This window comes from Hipposideros armiger, unplaced genomic scaffold (genome assembly GCF_001890085.2).
Source record: "Hipposideros armiger isolate ML-2016 unplaced genomic scaffold, ASM189008v1 scaffold_460, whole genome shotgun sequence".
Lineage (NCBI taxonomy): Eukaryota > Metazoa > Chordata > Mammalia > Chiroptera > Hipposideridae > Hipposideros > Hipposideros armiger.
Window position 1 is genome coordinate 892,408 of NW_017731810.1, and position 14,738 is coordinate 907,145.

Genomic DNA, 14,738 nt, shown 5'->3' on the forward strand with positions numbered 1-14,738 from the left:
AAGGAGGAGAAGCCGGATGTCAACTTTGTAGTAAAGCAGAAAGTAACTTTAAACAAATGCCTTTGCCAAAATAAGATTTTATTTTGAAAGTCATTTGAAAGACACTGAGTAAGAAAGGAGCCCTAAGACGCAACAGATGTAGAGTCTTAATCACATTCTGTCCAACCCCCACCAGTGGTCTTCTGTCTTGCCAAAAAGTTGCTTTCTTTGGTAATTCCTATTTTTAGCTTCCCAGAGAAGAGATCTTTTCCCATAAGCCATCTTCATTTTTTTTGTAGAGTAGAGCTTTATTTCCAGGAAACAGTGTGTTTGTTGGAGATGGGTATTTTTTTAAAAACATCAAGGTAGATCTAATATGTTCAACAAAGTGGGGGGGCTCCGCCAGAGGTGAAGTGGAAAGGTTCTGGAAAGACAAGATTTGGGGCATGAGAATAACCTCACTCTTTCCCTAGTGTGATAAAGATGCCAAGTAAAGTATTGTTGTGATCCTTCAACATTAATCAGGATGTTCTCAGATCATAACGTAAGTATATATAAATTGTAAAATTATGTAAGAACTGAGGTGTACTGGGTTAATGAGGAAAAAAGCAGTTGGTTGCTTACTGCTTCACCTACACAAGTCATCCAGGACATTACTTATCCCCAGGATACAGAAGTTAAATGGGGTCTGTCAGTGGCATCCTAAAAACAAATACTCCCCACTGAAGGAAAAGCAGCTATTATTTAGTCTAAACCCTTTTCTCCTTACAGATGAGGAGCCCAGGGTCCAGAGATTTGAGATTTGCCCAACCTGTAAATTCTCACCTCTAGTATTTCCTTATCATCCTGCTGCAACCAGAAATCCACGTGTGGAAATGGCATCCAGGAATACGGTCCTATACGGAGCTGTTCTGTCTTTGCATCGTAAATACTAATCATCTAAGAGAGAACATTTCAGGGACAGAATTAAGGAATGCTATCAGCTTCTCAGAGCCTACCATTAAAGCAGGCTCCAGGGCAGTCTGGCAGTTCAGGCATTTATCTGTATGATAAGCTTCTTTAAAATCTTGTCTCCTAAGAACAAAGCTGCTACTTACTGCACACTTCCAACTGTCTGTACTGCACTTTGTGGGTGACATAAATTGTTTAGTCCTGACAGTCCTGCAGGAAGATGGCAGTTCCGCCATTTGGGTTGAAAACCTGAGGCTCAGAGAGAACGGGGCACGTTGCCCCCAGGCACATGTCCAGGAAGCATCAGAGCTGGGCCTCAAGCCTTACTGCTTGATAACCACATGTAAGGTGTCTTACTGATTGATATCCACCGTCCTGTTGCTACACAGATCACTGCCTCTTACACCTCAGCAGCTAATTACCTTGCAACTTAAAAGTACACGCTCCCTGTTGCCCCTTCAAAAGAAAGGAAGAACAACTTGTAACACTGCTAATTTACCAAATGCTCAATTCCCTGAATCCCCAAATTTGCCAATGGTGATTCTCAGCTTAACCAGCCACATTCAGGTCTGGTTACTGAGACTGAAATATGTTCTGAATATTAGCAAAATTAAGGCTGTTGTGCTACTTGAGAAACTGCAAAAGGAACCGTAAAAATGGGAAGTGTTAGCAAAACATCACTCTGAATCCAAACATCACTTTCCAACGAAAATGTCCGAATTTCCTAAGTGACATTTCTTTTGGGTGCTCTGAATGCGATTTCTATTTTTTCACACTGAAAGTTTTTTGGTTTTTTAAAAAATTTATTTATTTTAGCTGAGGCATCCTGCCACCTGTTGGCAGCTCAGCGGCAGCTCAGCCCGGGCCTGGAATCGAACCAGCGACCCTGTTGCTCAGAGCTCGCACTGTTGAGCGAGCTCTTAACCAACTGAGCCACTCGGCCGGCCCTGGGCTCTCCTTTCTTTGTAGGAACTTTACAGGTAAAGTTCTTATAAAGTAAATGGGGTTCGTTCTCTTTGGATCGTTTGCTGGGGGTTCACATTACTTCCCTCTACACCACTTTAAGGCAGAGAACTGGGGTCTTGAGCTTATAACCTAAAGCATTCGTTATTCGTGTGTGTGTGTGTGTGTGAGTGTGAGAGAGAGAGAGAGAGAGAGAGAGAGAGAGAGAGAGCGAGAGAGAGAGCGCGCGAGAGAGACGGAGAGACAGAGACAGACAGAGGGGTATGACGTGGTCCCTGATAATTTACAGCTTTCAAGAAGCTGACATGAACTTTTCACTTCCAAGGTCTATAACACTTGACGCTTTTTTTCCCCTTAACCCCCCGACACAAAGAAGATTTGAGACTCACTGGTCCTCCCGTTAATGCCCGTGCAGCACGCAGCTCCTCCTCAGGACCTCGATCTTGGAAGGAGGCTCTGTAAATCTCTGCAGTTTTAATGTTGACAGCTGTCAGGGACAACAGGATGACAAAAGACAAAATTGGAGAGTTTGCAGTCTACATTTATGTACCACCATACATAACAGAATATGGATAAGTCTCAGAGAGAGACTGGAACAGAAATTGAACAAAACTACTCTTTTTTTTTTTTTTTTAGCTGAGCCATCCTGCTACCTGTTGGCAGCTCAGCAGCTGCTCAGCTCGGGCTGGACTCGAACCGCTGTTGCTCAGAGCTCAAACTCTTGAGCGAGCTCTTAACCATCTGAGCCACTCGGTCGGCCCGAACAAAACTACTCTTAAGTGCCGTAGCTTCCCCCTTTCTGGAAAGGGGTAATGCCATCTTTTACCCAAGCATCTCACTGGAAACAGCTGGGCCTCCCCAGGCAGCCCTGGGGCCAAATGCATCTGCGAATGGCTGGGGGTCCAAGCTAAATAAATAAACTAGTGCAGACGTAGTATAAGCCCTTTTTTACAAATCCATCCAGTTTCATCCGACTATATTCTCAGGAGTCCTAGGGGCCATCATCACGGGAGGGCGGAAGGTTCTGGGTTTTCTTCAGCCTGGTAGTTTCATACTTTCCTTTGTACCATCTTTGTTCTCAATCAAAACCTTACTCGGTTCCCTACATGTAAGGAGATTCAAATGCCCAAGGAGATTCAAATGCCCGCTGTAGCCCCCGGAAGGCCGACCACCTCGGGAGAGCAGGGAGCCAGTCAGCAGCTCCCTCTGCCCGGGGCACTGTCTATGCTGTATATTTGCTACCTGTTTTCTCCTCCCGGTCAGGATGTGGACATTTTCTCTATTTTTGTAGATAAAGGATACAGAAGGTAAGCTACTTGCCCAGGACCCCTCAGCAGACACAGAGGAGCCAGGATTTGAACCTAAGGCTGTGACACACGAACAGCAGCGGGCTCTCCAGTCCATGGAACCTGCCTCTAACTGGAGCCTGCGCGTAGCCAGCCTCCAACCCACATACACACACACTACTTACCAATGCCATAAATTACTGGAAAGTGGTTTTCATTATCTTCCCGATCGTTGAGTTCTAACGAAGAAGAAAAAAACAAAACATCCCATTTTTAAGAAATACTAAATAATTGTTTTTATTTTCCATAATAGAGGCCAAGGAGGAGCCCCGACCTCTAACGGGGAGGGGAAACAATTTCAGGGATGCCCTTCCTGTTTCCCCACTGAGTCCCTCAGGTTCATGCTGAGCCAGCTGCCACCCCCCCAATCAGTGCCTCCCAGCATCTACACGCTCGGCAGTCTGCCACACAAGGTGGCAGCTCCTCGCTGGGGTCTGGTCCCTTGTCCTGCCAGGAGTCCAGAAGGCTTCTGAAAATGCCACAGAATGAAAGATGAGGTGCACTGAAGCCGGTCAGCATCTCAGCTGAGACTAAGCAGGGGGAGGGGAAGGCCATTCCGGCAGGTGGAAAAAGCCAGAACCAAAGTCAGCAAAGCATCGACAAGCTGTGTCTTCTGATGGGTACTGATGCTAGGTGAGGGCAGAACGCTCCTGCAATCTACAGCTTTGTTTTGGGTAAGATGGCAGAACTTACCTGTCACACATAATGTCACTAAGTGAATGTCATCTTCTTGTCTGTCAAATTCACCTACAATTAGAATTTTTAAACTGGGTGTCAAAAGAGTTCATTTAATTAGCAGAACATACACTCAGCAAGTCAAGAAGGGGACGGAGGGACAGAGGCTAGCTGAGCCACCTCTGATCCACTACCCTTTCAGCCACAACCCTAGCAGAGGCCAGATCCATGGGGACTGACACCACAGAACCCTGCCTGCTAAGTGACAGCCATGTTCCTAAGCTCAAGCCCAAAGGAACCTGTGACTGAGGCTTTCCATTTGTCCATTCTGAGAAGTTTGGGGGGATAAACTGACTCGTAAGATTTTTACTCTTCTTTTCCTAATAGTTTTTTCCTGATTATCAGAGTCATAAAAATTTTGATGGTAGAAGTATATGGGCTTTTAATGCCCATAATCCTAGCAGTTGACATGCAGTGTATTTTCTGCCACATTTTCCCATGCACAGCTAAGCCCATACCATGTAGACAATTTTATATGCTGATTTTTTGTACATATGTATTTTCCCATGGAATTCACACCTTCATAAGTATGTTTTTAATGACTACATAACTATTCCTCTACTAACAGACATTAGATTATTTCCAATTGTAATACTACTGCCCGTCTTTGGGCATAAATCTCTGTGCACATTTCAGATTATTTTCTCAGAATAGATTCCCAGAAGAGGAATTACTGGGTCAAAGGATGTGACCATTTTAAGACTTTGCCATGATGCCAACTTGCTTTCCCAACAGGTCGTACGATGTATGTTCTGGGACTGTGGGAATATGTCCACCTCACTGCCTCATGGGTAATTAACACAGAACAGTGTCTTCTTTTTCAAATACTTGCTAATTGAATAGGGGGAACAATGGTATCATCCATGTTTTCATTAAAACATGATTAAAATGGATATTTCTGCCCAGAGGGCGGTTCTGTTTTTACATAATTCAGAGCGTTTACGCTTCTGGACTGCATCAACTGCAATTTGAAAAGAAAATCTTGTCCCCATCCCAATAGTCTTAAAAATTTAGCTCCATGCTGTTCAGTCTTTATGTAAGATTCCAAGCTGAGCACTTTACGTTGCTCCAGGCCGGTGTGCCCCTCTTAGGCCGTGTCCTAACTGGGACTTTCATCCAAGCAAAAACAGGTACGGATCTTTATCAGGTTTGGGGAAAAAAAATAATGAACTTACTAAGAAGTTGATGAGTGAGTTTTTGTGACAACTGCCTTTCGTCACTGAAGCCGCCCACGAGGTGCACTTCCAGCCTGGCAAAGAGAGGGGACGGTGGTCAGAGGCCAGCACAATGAGGCCACAGCATCCCTGGTTCTGCGTGGAATCGCAGCTCTCCCTTCAGGGAACCCGCGCTCTACAGCGGGGCCTCTGGGCCTTGTCCGTGCCATGGCGCGCACACCAGCTATGTGCGTGTCACCCTGGGGTGAAGGGCGAGGTTGCCAAGGCCAAGCACGCTCCTGGGGACTCTGCCCAGAAATCCTGATGGCTGAGTGGATCTGTATCTTAACACAAATGTGACGCTGCCTCGCTGCAGAAGGCAGGGACTGCTCTGGAAGGATATGGCTCTGTCACACCATTTACCCAACCAAAGTGAGAAAGCTCCAAAAACCTCTTACATGTCCTGGCCTAAGAAGAACTGGGGGTTAGGCGTGGAAAGGGGCGAGAGCTCCTGCTGAGTACAGGCCCGTTTTGCGTGGGGACTGCAGGGGACCGTCCGCAGCCCCTGTCTCCTCTAATGCCCACTGTCCCGGAGGGACAGGGATTATCAGCTCCATCCCACAGAGAAGGAAACTTTCTAAAGCACGCGCCCACCCAGCGTGGGCCCCTGCACAGGAAAAGGTGTTCCTGGGGTTCAGTGAGTGGGAAATCCTGCCTACTGCAACCCCTCCCTAGGAGAGTCAATACGCGCGTTACCACAGGAAGTTCTAACAAGTGCTACAATTGAAAAAACCAAACGAACTGTGTTTCCCTTGTCTGCTCACTTGTCTGCTAACCGCCTGCCCACAGCCTGCAGTGACCTGGGGACCCGTGCTTGGGCAAGAGCAGCCGTATTTCACACTGCCTTCTACTAAGGCAGCATCTCCCTGAGGAATGAACTGGAATCTTCCATGTAGCCAGCATGCGGCAGAGCATCACGCGGCCTCATAAGAAGCATTAAAAGGGTGAGGGCAGCGGGGGTCACCGTGGCTTACTCGACACTGGGCGGCAGGTTTGTTTTCTGATCCCTGTTGCAGCAAACCTGCCCGAGGGGCCAAATCAGTTCTAAGAACAGATCAGGACGATCTCACAGCGCCCATAAGGCTGGCCCGGCCTGTGTCACCAACGCAGGTGGAAGCAGAACTAAATTTAAAAATCACCTGTGTTGTATTAATGAAACTGTGACAGGGTTGTTTTTTTTTTTTAATCCCTGCGATTCTAAGAACTTGTATCTGACTGGGCTAATTCTTTCAATGGCTCCCCTCAGACTTCAAATAAAGCGAAAGCAACAGTGGCAACGGCTACTAATGAGAGAGAAAGGAGAGGGGTGGGGTGTGGGCACGAGTCAGACCGCTGTTGTGGGCCTCGCACTAACTAGCTGTGTGACTGTCAGCTGAGTCTCAGTGTGGGCACCTGTGAAATAGAGGTGGCTGCACCTCCTGTAATGGCTGAGAGGGTCAGACCCTGGGGTGGACGGCCCGGTCAGACATTGCCCTTAGACAGAATCCGTGGTGCAATCACTGCTGTGCTGACACTTCAAACTGCACCCTCTGCCCCCCAGCCATCTCCGTTTCCTCCCTGCCTTGTTTTCCTTCACCGTCCTGGCCACCCTTTAACATCCTGCTTTGCTCACTGAATGGCTCCTTGCTTTAGAATGAACACCTCAGGGGCAGGTTTATGTCTATTCTGCTAAATGCTACGTCCTTGGCAAAAACTTCATGCTCATAGGAAGCTTTCAACAAATAATCGCGGAAGGAAGGAAGGAAGGAAAGAAGGAAGGAAAGTAGGAAGGCTGGCTACATCTGGGGGGTAACAAAGCAACATCCAATATACAAACGTCAAGGTCAAACCTTCCATTTGAAATGCAGTACTGTTTCCCTGCCAGTACCCATCATCCATTCATTCACTCCACAACTCCTGACAAGGGACCGTGCTGTGCCCAGCTCTGCCCCGAGGGAACAGGGCAGCCACCGCGCTGGTGACATTGTATGTTGCCGTAACAGCTTCCACAGCTATTTCCTCTAACGAGGGAGTGAAGTTCCTGGTATCACAAAGCAGAGTAGCGTGGAGCTCACCTTCCACATTGAGCGTGGTCAGAAAAGGATTTTATGGAGTTCATGATCAAGGGGACCTCGGCTTTGGTGTCGGTTCCATCACAGTGTGTCAAGCAGGTAGCCCCATTACCTGAAGAACAAGGGGGAAATGACTCATGTTATTCCCGAGGAGGACTCAGTAAGTAGGCCGAGTCCACTCCTGTCCATTCGGACCGCCTCATCTTTGAATAGCCTGTAAGAAGAAAAAGTAGACACGTCTGTGCCCCCCGGCCAACCCATTCTGACCAGGGCAACAGGGAGATACCATGCAGACTACAGAAGAGGTGAGCGGAGTCAGGTTTCCAGTAGGACACAGGACACTCAAGTCGAGACACTGATGGTCCCAAGTGCTGGGTCAATCTGAGTAATTGTCTCCTTCATCCCTCTCACCATACCTGTGTGCCTCAGGACCACAATGTGACAAGTGGTGGCATCATCAGAACCCAGAATGGAGATGGAGCCTGTTTAAAAAAGAAATAAAATAAAATATCCAATCGCCTTTTGGGATAACGCCCAATTCACTGCTTCCTAACCTACCATCCTTTGGGGAGGTCACTGCCAGCTCTCTTTGCTGAACATACAGAAGGCCCTGGGGTCCCACTTGTTGAACAGACTGACCTCTGAGAAGTCTGGCTCTTTCCTGTTTGATTAAAAAAAAAAATAAAATAGTGATGGAAATTAGTGAGGATTTGAGTAACTAGAGAGGTGGAGAGAGCCGACGTGTGCCCTAAATGGAAAACACACCCACTTATATGCCTGAGGTGTGTGTATTACTTGTCAGAAAGGCTAAAATAAAAAGGTACCGTGTTTCCCCGAAAGTAAGACCGTGTCTTATATTAATTTTTGCTCCAACAATCTACATTTATTCATTTATTCATGTACAAAAATCTACATTTATTCAAACAGTCATGTCTGGCTGATGATCTTAACTGGGGCTTATGTTTGGGGTAGGGCTTATATTACAAGCATCCTGAAAAATCATGCTAGGGCTTAATTTCCAGTTAGGTCTTATTTTTGGGGAAACACGGTAGCAGCAACTATCATGTGGAGCAATGCAAAGAAAACAATCAAGTTCTGTTCCTTTTTAACCTATAAAATGAGATTGCAGTGCCTATGAAATAAGATGCAAAAATCCTTTTCACAGTCCTGTACTCAAGAGTATGAGACTCTTCACGACTTTACAACCATAAAGAGAATCAGAGCATGGGGACTAGGGGACGGGTAGATCAGAAACCACATTCCTACTTTACCTGCTGATAAGAGGAAGAGGGGTTAACACCTTCCCTCTCCCCTAATCTAGTAATCCCACTTCTGGAAATTTGTAGTGAGGAAATAACCCAAAATGTGACAATCCCTGTGTTACTTAAGGATGGCAAAAAACAGGGGACAAGAGAAAGGATGGAAACTATGCAGAACCAACTCAGAACTACTCGTGGAAATGAAGATTACGGGAAAATAGTTTGGAAACGTAAACTGAAAAGGAAACTACAGAAGTATAAAAAATTTTAAGCTATACATATGCTATTAATACAACAATGCTAAAAAACCTAGGAAAACTGCCTGGGAGGAAATTTCACCAACGTGAGCATGGCTGTTAGAACAAGGCAAACACGAGCGATTTAACCGGTGTCTTCTCTGGCCTCTAAATCTTCTATGATGCAGTGATGTTATTATTCAAGTAGAAAACCAGAAAGGAGCAAATCTATGAAAAGGACATGTTACTACTAGGTGTCAACATTTTGTCCCATTGAATATTTTTACAAATGCTCATTTTTACAACTGGGTCACCACCCAAAAGCAAAGTTATCTGCAAGAAATGAACTGTCACTTTCATACCCACCGCCAAACATCATGTCTTTTTTTGACACAGCTCCTACTATTTCTAAAAGAAATCGAAGCACAGATTATCAGAAGCGATAACGCCACAAGGCGAAAATGGTGTGTTGCTTTGGTTTTGCACTTTAAAAAATGAAAAGTTTAGCTAAGCTTCTGCAGGAAAACAGCCTTACTTTATAAACACACCTCCTTTTTGAAATAAAAGTAACCCCCATTTTCTCAACTTCTGACACTCTCTGGACACAAAGAGCCACTAAAAAATATCTCTTTTCCATCAGTCTCTGCGTGCTACCCATCACCCACATTTCCCAATTTCTATTCAGTGGCACTGTTCTCTTAACCCAGGGGTCAGCAAACTCTTTTCTGAAAAGGGCCAGAGTAAATATTTTGGGCTTTGCAGGCGGTGCGTTCTACTGTGAAAGCAGCACAGACCGCAGGTAAACAAAGGGCTGTGGCTGTGTCCCCAAATCTTTCTTTATGAGTGACACCAAAATCTGAACTGCATAGAATTGCACGCGTCACAAAATATTATTCTTTTGATTTTTCTCACACCACTTAAAAATGTAAAAACCGTTTTTGACTCACAGGTTGGCCACAAACAGGAGCCGGACCGTGGCTGCAGTTTGCTGCCCCCTGTGTTAGCCAATCTCTTAGCGGTACCTTCGAGGCCTAGCGTACCCTCGAGGACTATCGCAGACCCCTTCCCCCTGCTGCTATATTCTGTCGGTTCTTCCTTCAAAGACGGGAGGGCAGGTATACAAATGCTTTGTGAGCTGCAAACACAGTGCCGTGTAAGAAATGACTATTAACAGGGCAGCTCTCAGAACTGAGCCTTCTTTCCCACTCGCACTTGTGTTGCCTTATTTCAGTCCTTCATGACCTCACATCTAAGTTCCTGCCACAGAATCTACGAGTGGAAGAGAGAGGGAGGGGAAAGCAATGCTGGCCTTGGGGTCCCCCTGCCTTTCACCGAGGGCTGCTCCTGACCCTCTGTGCTTCCGTCTTCTCCTCTGGGAAATGGGGATGCTGATGGCCACTCACTCTTTAGGCTGTGTGGGGACTAAGCCAGAGCAGGTTTGTGGGGAGTGGCTGTCACCATTCCCCACCCGTTTCTTTGACCCTAAGGTCTCCCTTGCCCCCTCTATCCTCCCCAATGGCTGCCAGCATCACTGCTTCAAAACACTGATTTTGTGACATCACTTTTCTGCTCAGAAAACCTTTCTGAGTCCAGCAATTGCGCTTGTAGGAATAATTACAGGGGTTTATAAAGATTTAGCTCTGTGAATGTTCATAATGGTGAAAGATTATAAATACCATACATGCTTAAAAACAGGAATGAAGTGACGGTGCATTCATGGTGTGGAATTCTATGGAACCATTTAACAGATGTTGCAGAGCTGGTTCCTGAGCATCCAGTAACTGGTTAAGAGCCAAGGCTTTAGACAGCACCACCCAGGGAACTTTCTGCAGTGACGGAAACGACCTATGAGTATATCTGCACTGTCTCCTGTAGTAGCCACTAGCCACACGTGGCTGGGAGCACTTGAAATGTGGCTAGGTCAGCTGAGGAACTGATTGTTAAAGTTTATTTAATAGTAATTCATTTAAACGTAAACAGCCACATGGGGCTGGTGGTTACCTTATTGAGCAGTGCAGCTCTAGAGACAAAGGCAGACTGCAGGGGTTCCAACCCAGGCCACACCACTCGCAGAATGTGGGACCTTGGGTGACTTACTCAGCCTCTCTCTATGCCTCACCGTCGTCACCTGCAAAATGGGAACAGCACTAGCACCTGCTTCATAGCAAGTCCCATTGCTGTTCTTATGTTACTATTGTTCTGTGCTAGGCACAGCCAGGGACAGGCTTGTAACTGCTGGTACTGAGCACTGGAAACATACTGTTACGTGAGAAACACACATCGTACAATGGAATATACAGTATGTGCTCATTAAAAAAAATGTACATCATATACAAAGAAAAACCTCTGTAAGGGTATTCACCAAAATGTGAAGAATGATTGCTGTTACAAATTTTTTCTTCTTCCTGACATTTATACACACACACACACACACATATATATATATATATTTGTTTTTGTTTTTCACAAAGAGGACACCCTACTTGTTATAGAAACAATAGTTAAAACTTTCATTTCCCTCCACTGCTTATTCACTGGCAGATGCATCCAGGCCCCTCTAATCCAGGCACAACCTACCTCTCGGGTTTATGTTCTCTTCCCCTTCGCACCCTCTCTACGCCAGGAAAACGGGCCAGTCCACTCGTCCTCAGGGCCCTTCCCCTCCTGCCCATCGGGGCACAGTCTAGCTTGCCCAGCTAGAATGCCCTCCCGTTTCTTCCCCTTTTCAAATCTCTCCACCCTCCTTCCCTTAGACTTCTGCAAATCAAAGTGATCCTCCGTCCTCCACATTCCGCACTACACAGCCTTTCTAGGCCACGTCCCCCTCAATAGGCCAAACCTCCCTTCCAGAGGGGCTGGCAGCCCTGGTATATCCCCACATCCTCCTCTCCACACTCAGTGTGGTGCCTTGGACGGCGATCTAACTTGTCAGCATCGAAATTTTCAAAGAGACATAGAAACGGGAGTATCACCGATATTCTTCAGGCAGCTGAAATTTTTCCCCTTGGTTAGTCCTACTGACTTCACTAGTGTGACAGTGACAGTACAAGGAAAGTGCTGAGCACAGTGCCTGGTGGCTGCTAAGGGCCCAGGATGTGTCGACTAATATTACTATTGTTCTCTTGAAATGCAAGTGGAGGATCACACAGATTTGTCCCCCTTGTCCCTGTCAGACATTCCTCCTCATCCTTTGGGTCATTGTCAAGGGTCATTTTGTCCCTTCACGTATGTAGGAAATATTTACAGAGCACAGGTTGCTTTCCTAGCTCACCTACCATTGCCCTAGGCTCTGAGGACACAAAGCAAAGACGCGCATCTTCTATCTGCCCTCAGGAAGGGTTACATGCTGGGGGACAGATCAAGGGAGAATACACAAAACAAGTACACAGGCCCAATAATTACCAACTGTGCAGCTGCCACAAAGGAAACCTCAAGAATACCTCCCCTAAGTCTACAGACCAGGTTAGGTTTCTGCGTTTCACATCTCAGAGCTAAACAGGGCGTTTTTTTATTTTTGTGGTTGTTTTGTTGTTTTTTTTTTGGTTACGGCACTTAACACGGTTTACAGTATTTGAGCGATTCTGTCATTAAAAAGCATTCCCCCTAACTAGACTGTAAAGGCCCGGATTCTAGGGATAGAGGCGACCGCGGTTCCCAACATACATTAGGGGCTCCATAAGTTATCACTTAAATCAGTTGACTGATCCCCCCTTAACTGGATCTGGGGCAAGTGGGAGGTTTGGTCCCCAATCTTTTTTATTTTTTAACAGTAAGAACAGCGTTCTAAACCGTTTCTGCATAGGCATGGACTAAGGGTTTGGAGATCTATTTGAGGGAAAAGCAGAAAAACAAAACAAAACCCTGCCATCAGGGCGTGGTCCTTAACTCAGCGCAGCCCGGGGGGAAAAATCAGGGCCCTTTCTTCCGGCTAAAAATAACCGGAGCCCTATGACCCGGAGGTAGGGGGAAGGGGAGACAGGGGAGAAGAGGAGGGGACCCGCCAGGATACCCCTGCCCAGACGCGGTCCCACCTGCCCTGGAGTAATCCCCTGCTTCCTGAAGACCCAAGGACCAAGCAGCGTGCCCACGGGGTGGGGGTCCCTGCGGGTGCTGCTGAGCCAGGGCGGCTGCCCCGATTTGCCTCAACCGGCCAAGTCCGGATTGGGGGTTGGGGACGCCCTGTCTGGGAACAGGGGGTCCCCGGTGTCCTCAAAGCCGCGGTGCTGTGTGACATTGGGCAAGTCACCTAACCTCTCTGGGCCCCCGTCCCCTCCTCTGGAAGAGAGGGGTCTCGGCAGATGCCCTCTAAGGTCCAAAGAAGGTAAAAGCTCCCCAGATGCCTCCAGCCGAGGCAGAAAGTCGGCGGCCGAGGCTCCGGATATGCCGCCAGCACCTCAGCTGCGCCAACTTTCGAGTCTGTTTTCGGGGAGAGTGGGTGGTGGCGGTGGGGTGAGCAGGGTTCGGGCCCGCCTGGCAGGTCCCCCTCGGGCCCTCCACGAATCCCCCCGCCCGGGCCCCGCTCACCTCCAGAAGCGGGTGGGCTCGGACGAGGTCCCCGGCGGACTGCGGCAGCCGCACTCGCCGCCCGTCGACCAGCAGCGGCATCACGGAGGCGGCCGCCCGGGCAGGCCCAGGGAGGCGGCGGCCTCCTCGCCGCCCCCGCCCTGGGGCCGCCCCTCCTCGTCCCGCCCCGCCCCGCCCCGCCGCGGGCGCCGCCGGGAAGTGTAGTCCGAGGAGACGGCGCAGCCCCGAGAGGTTGAGGAAATCTATAGTGTGGGCCGCAAGGCCCCATGGGAAGTGTAGTCTAAACGTGAGGTGCGCGGCCAGCCTCCTTCGCAAGGGGCGCTGGGAAACATAGTCCTGAAAGCGTGAAGATGTAGAGGGGAGCTGCGCTTAGGGGAGCCTTCGTTCTCAGCTCGGTAGCTCGGTTCACAGATCAGTCAACCTAGTCTGAATGCGGGGCCTGGGGCGGACCGCCTCGTTTCACATCACGGCTTGACCACACATATCGTGATGCTGAGCAAGTTATCCGAGTTGGGGCACCTGCCGTGCTGCTCCGTGTAGGACTGGATTCAGCAAACCGTCTTAAACTGAAAAAGAGAGCCCCACACATTTGGAACTCAGTAACACTTGGCATCCAGTAGGCACTCACAGATGGGTAAAAAACCCTCCGAGTAAATATCAGCAAGATATCCTCCTGAGGATAGGTAGGTACCCTGGTGTTGAGGCTGGGGTTTATTCGAAAAGTTGGAAATATTACTCAAATAGATCCAACTCCACAATACATCAGCAAAGAATAATTTAGAAAAAGAGCGGTGAGATGAAGAGGAGCCACCTCATGCAGAGCAAAAACTATGAGAACGTCATCATCTATATTCCACCACCTCTCCGTTTTCTGAAACTCCCAGGGGGATTCTAGGGCAATAAGCGTTAAGAACCAACATCATAAGCAGTGCCTGGGAGGGGGAGCACTCTGTCCCTCCCTCTCCAGTTGAGAATGTGGATGAAATGGAAGTTATATTTGTCTTGAAAAGTGCTTCCTGCTTAACCAGACTTTCTCACCAGGTAGCCAAACAGCTATTAACTGACATTACATCCATTTTCATTGAACTCTCACAAACCCTACAGTATTATTTCCACTTTACAGCTCAATAAAAGTGGAGCTGTGAGAGCACAGGTCACAAACCTCATTAGAAAAAGAAGCCACTTCTCATTAAAGACCTAACCATAGCAGACAGACAAAAGGATGGAGCATGGTTCTCTAACTGAAAGTCTGCTTTTCAATTAAGGACAGAAACTCCCTTATTTTCATATAATTCCCAAAGAGATTTCACTATTTTTTTCCCCAGAGATGTTCCTTCAAACCATGTATATTGTTTTAATAAGTGTTCGTTTTCCTTGGCCCAGTCCAAGCTTCAGTGTAGGCTGGGTGTGATCAAGGAGAGCGACCGACATGTCAGATGCACCTGGAAGCCATTCTCATTACCAATATGCAATTTATTTT

General features: G+C 47.5%; 2 protein-coding genes across 5 annotated transcripts in view; one reads left to right on the plus strand and one right to left on the minus strand.

Moving 5' to 3' along the window:
* PDXDC1 (pyridoxal dependent decarboxylase domain containing 1) overlaps positions 1 to 825 on the plus strand; it is a 41,610-nt gene extending 40,785 nt beyond the window's left edge. Inside the window, exon 24 of the mRNA XM_019666103.1 lies at positions 751 to 825. Within this exon, the coding sequence (XP_019521648.1) occupies positions 751 to 810 (60 nt within the window). The 3' untranslated portion in view covers positions 811 to 825. The remainder of the gene's footprint in view (positions 1 to 750) is intronic.
* Positions 58 to 13,414, minus strand: NTAN1 (N-terminal asparagine amidase). Of its 4 annotated transcripts, XM_019666104.1 has the most exons (10): positions 13,259 to 13,414; positions 7,798 to 7,900; positions 7,656 to 7,721; positions 7,243 to 7,351; positions 5,150 to 5,223; positions 3,933 to 3,986; positions 3,365 to 3,418; positions 2,283 to 2,380; positions 805 to 918; positions 58 to 403 (listed from the first exon to the last, which is right to left on the minus strand). In XM_019666104.1, exons 1-10 carry the CDS (start codon positions 13,337 to 13,339, stop codon positions 224 to 226), a joined length of 933 nt encoding a protein of 310 aa, XP_019521649.1. In that variant the 5' UTR covers positions 13,340 to 13,414; the 3' UTR covers positions 58 to 223. The 4 variants fall into 4 exon arrangements, with proteins under 4 accessions (XP_019521649.1, XP_019521651.1, XP_019521650.1 ...); XM_019666106.1 differs by lacking the exon at positions 7,798 to 7,900; XM_019666105.1 differs by lacking the exon at positions 805 to 918 and having other exon boundaries at positions 13,259 to 13,385.
* Positions 13,415 to 14,738: the final 1,324 nt, after the last annotated feature.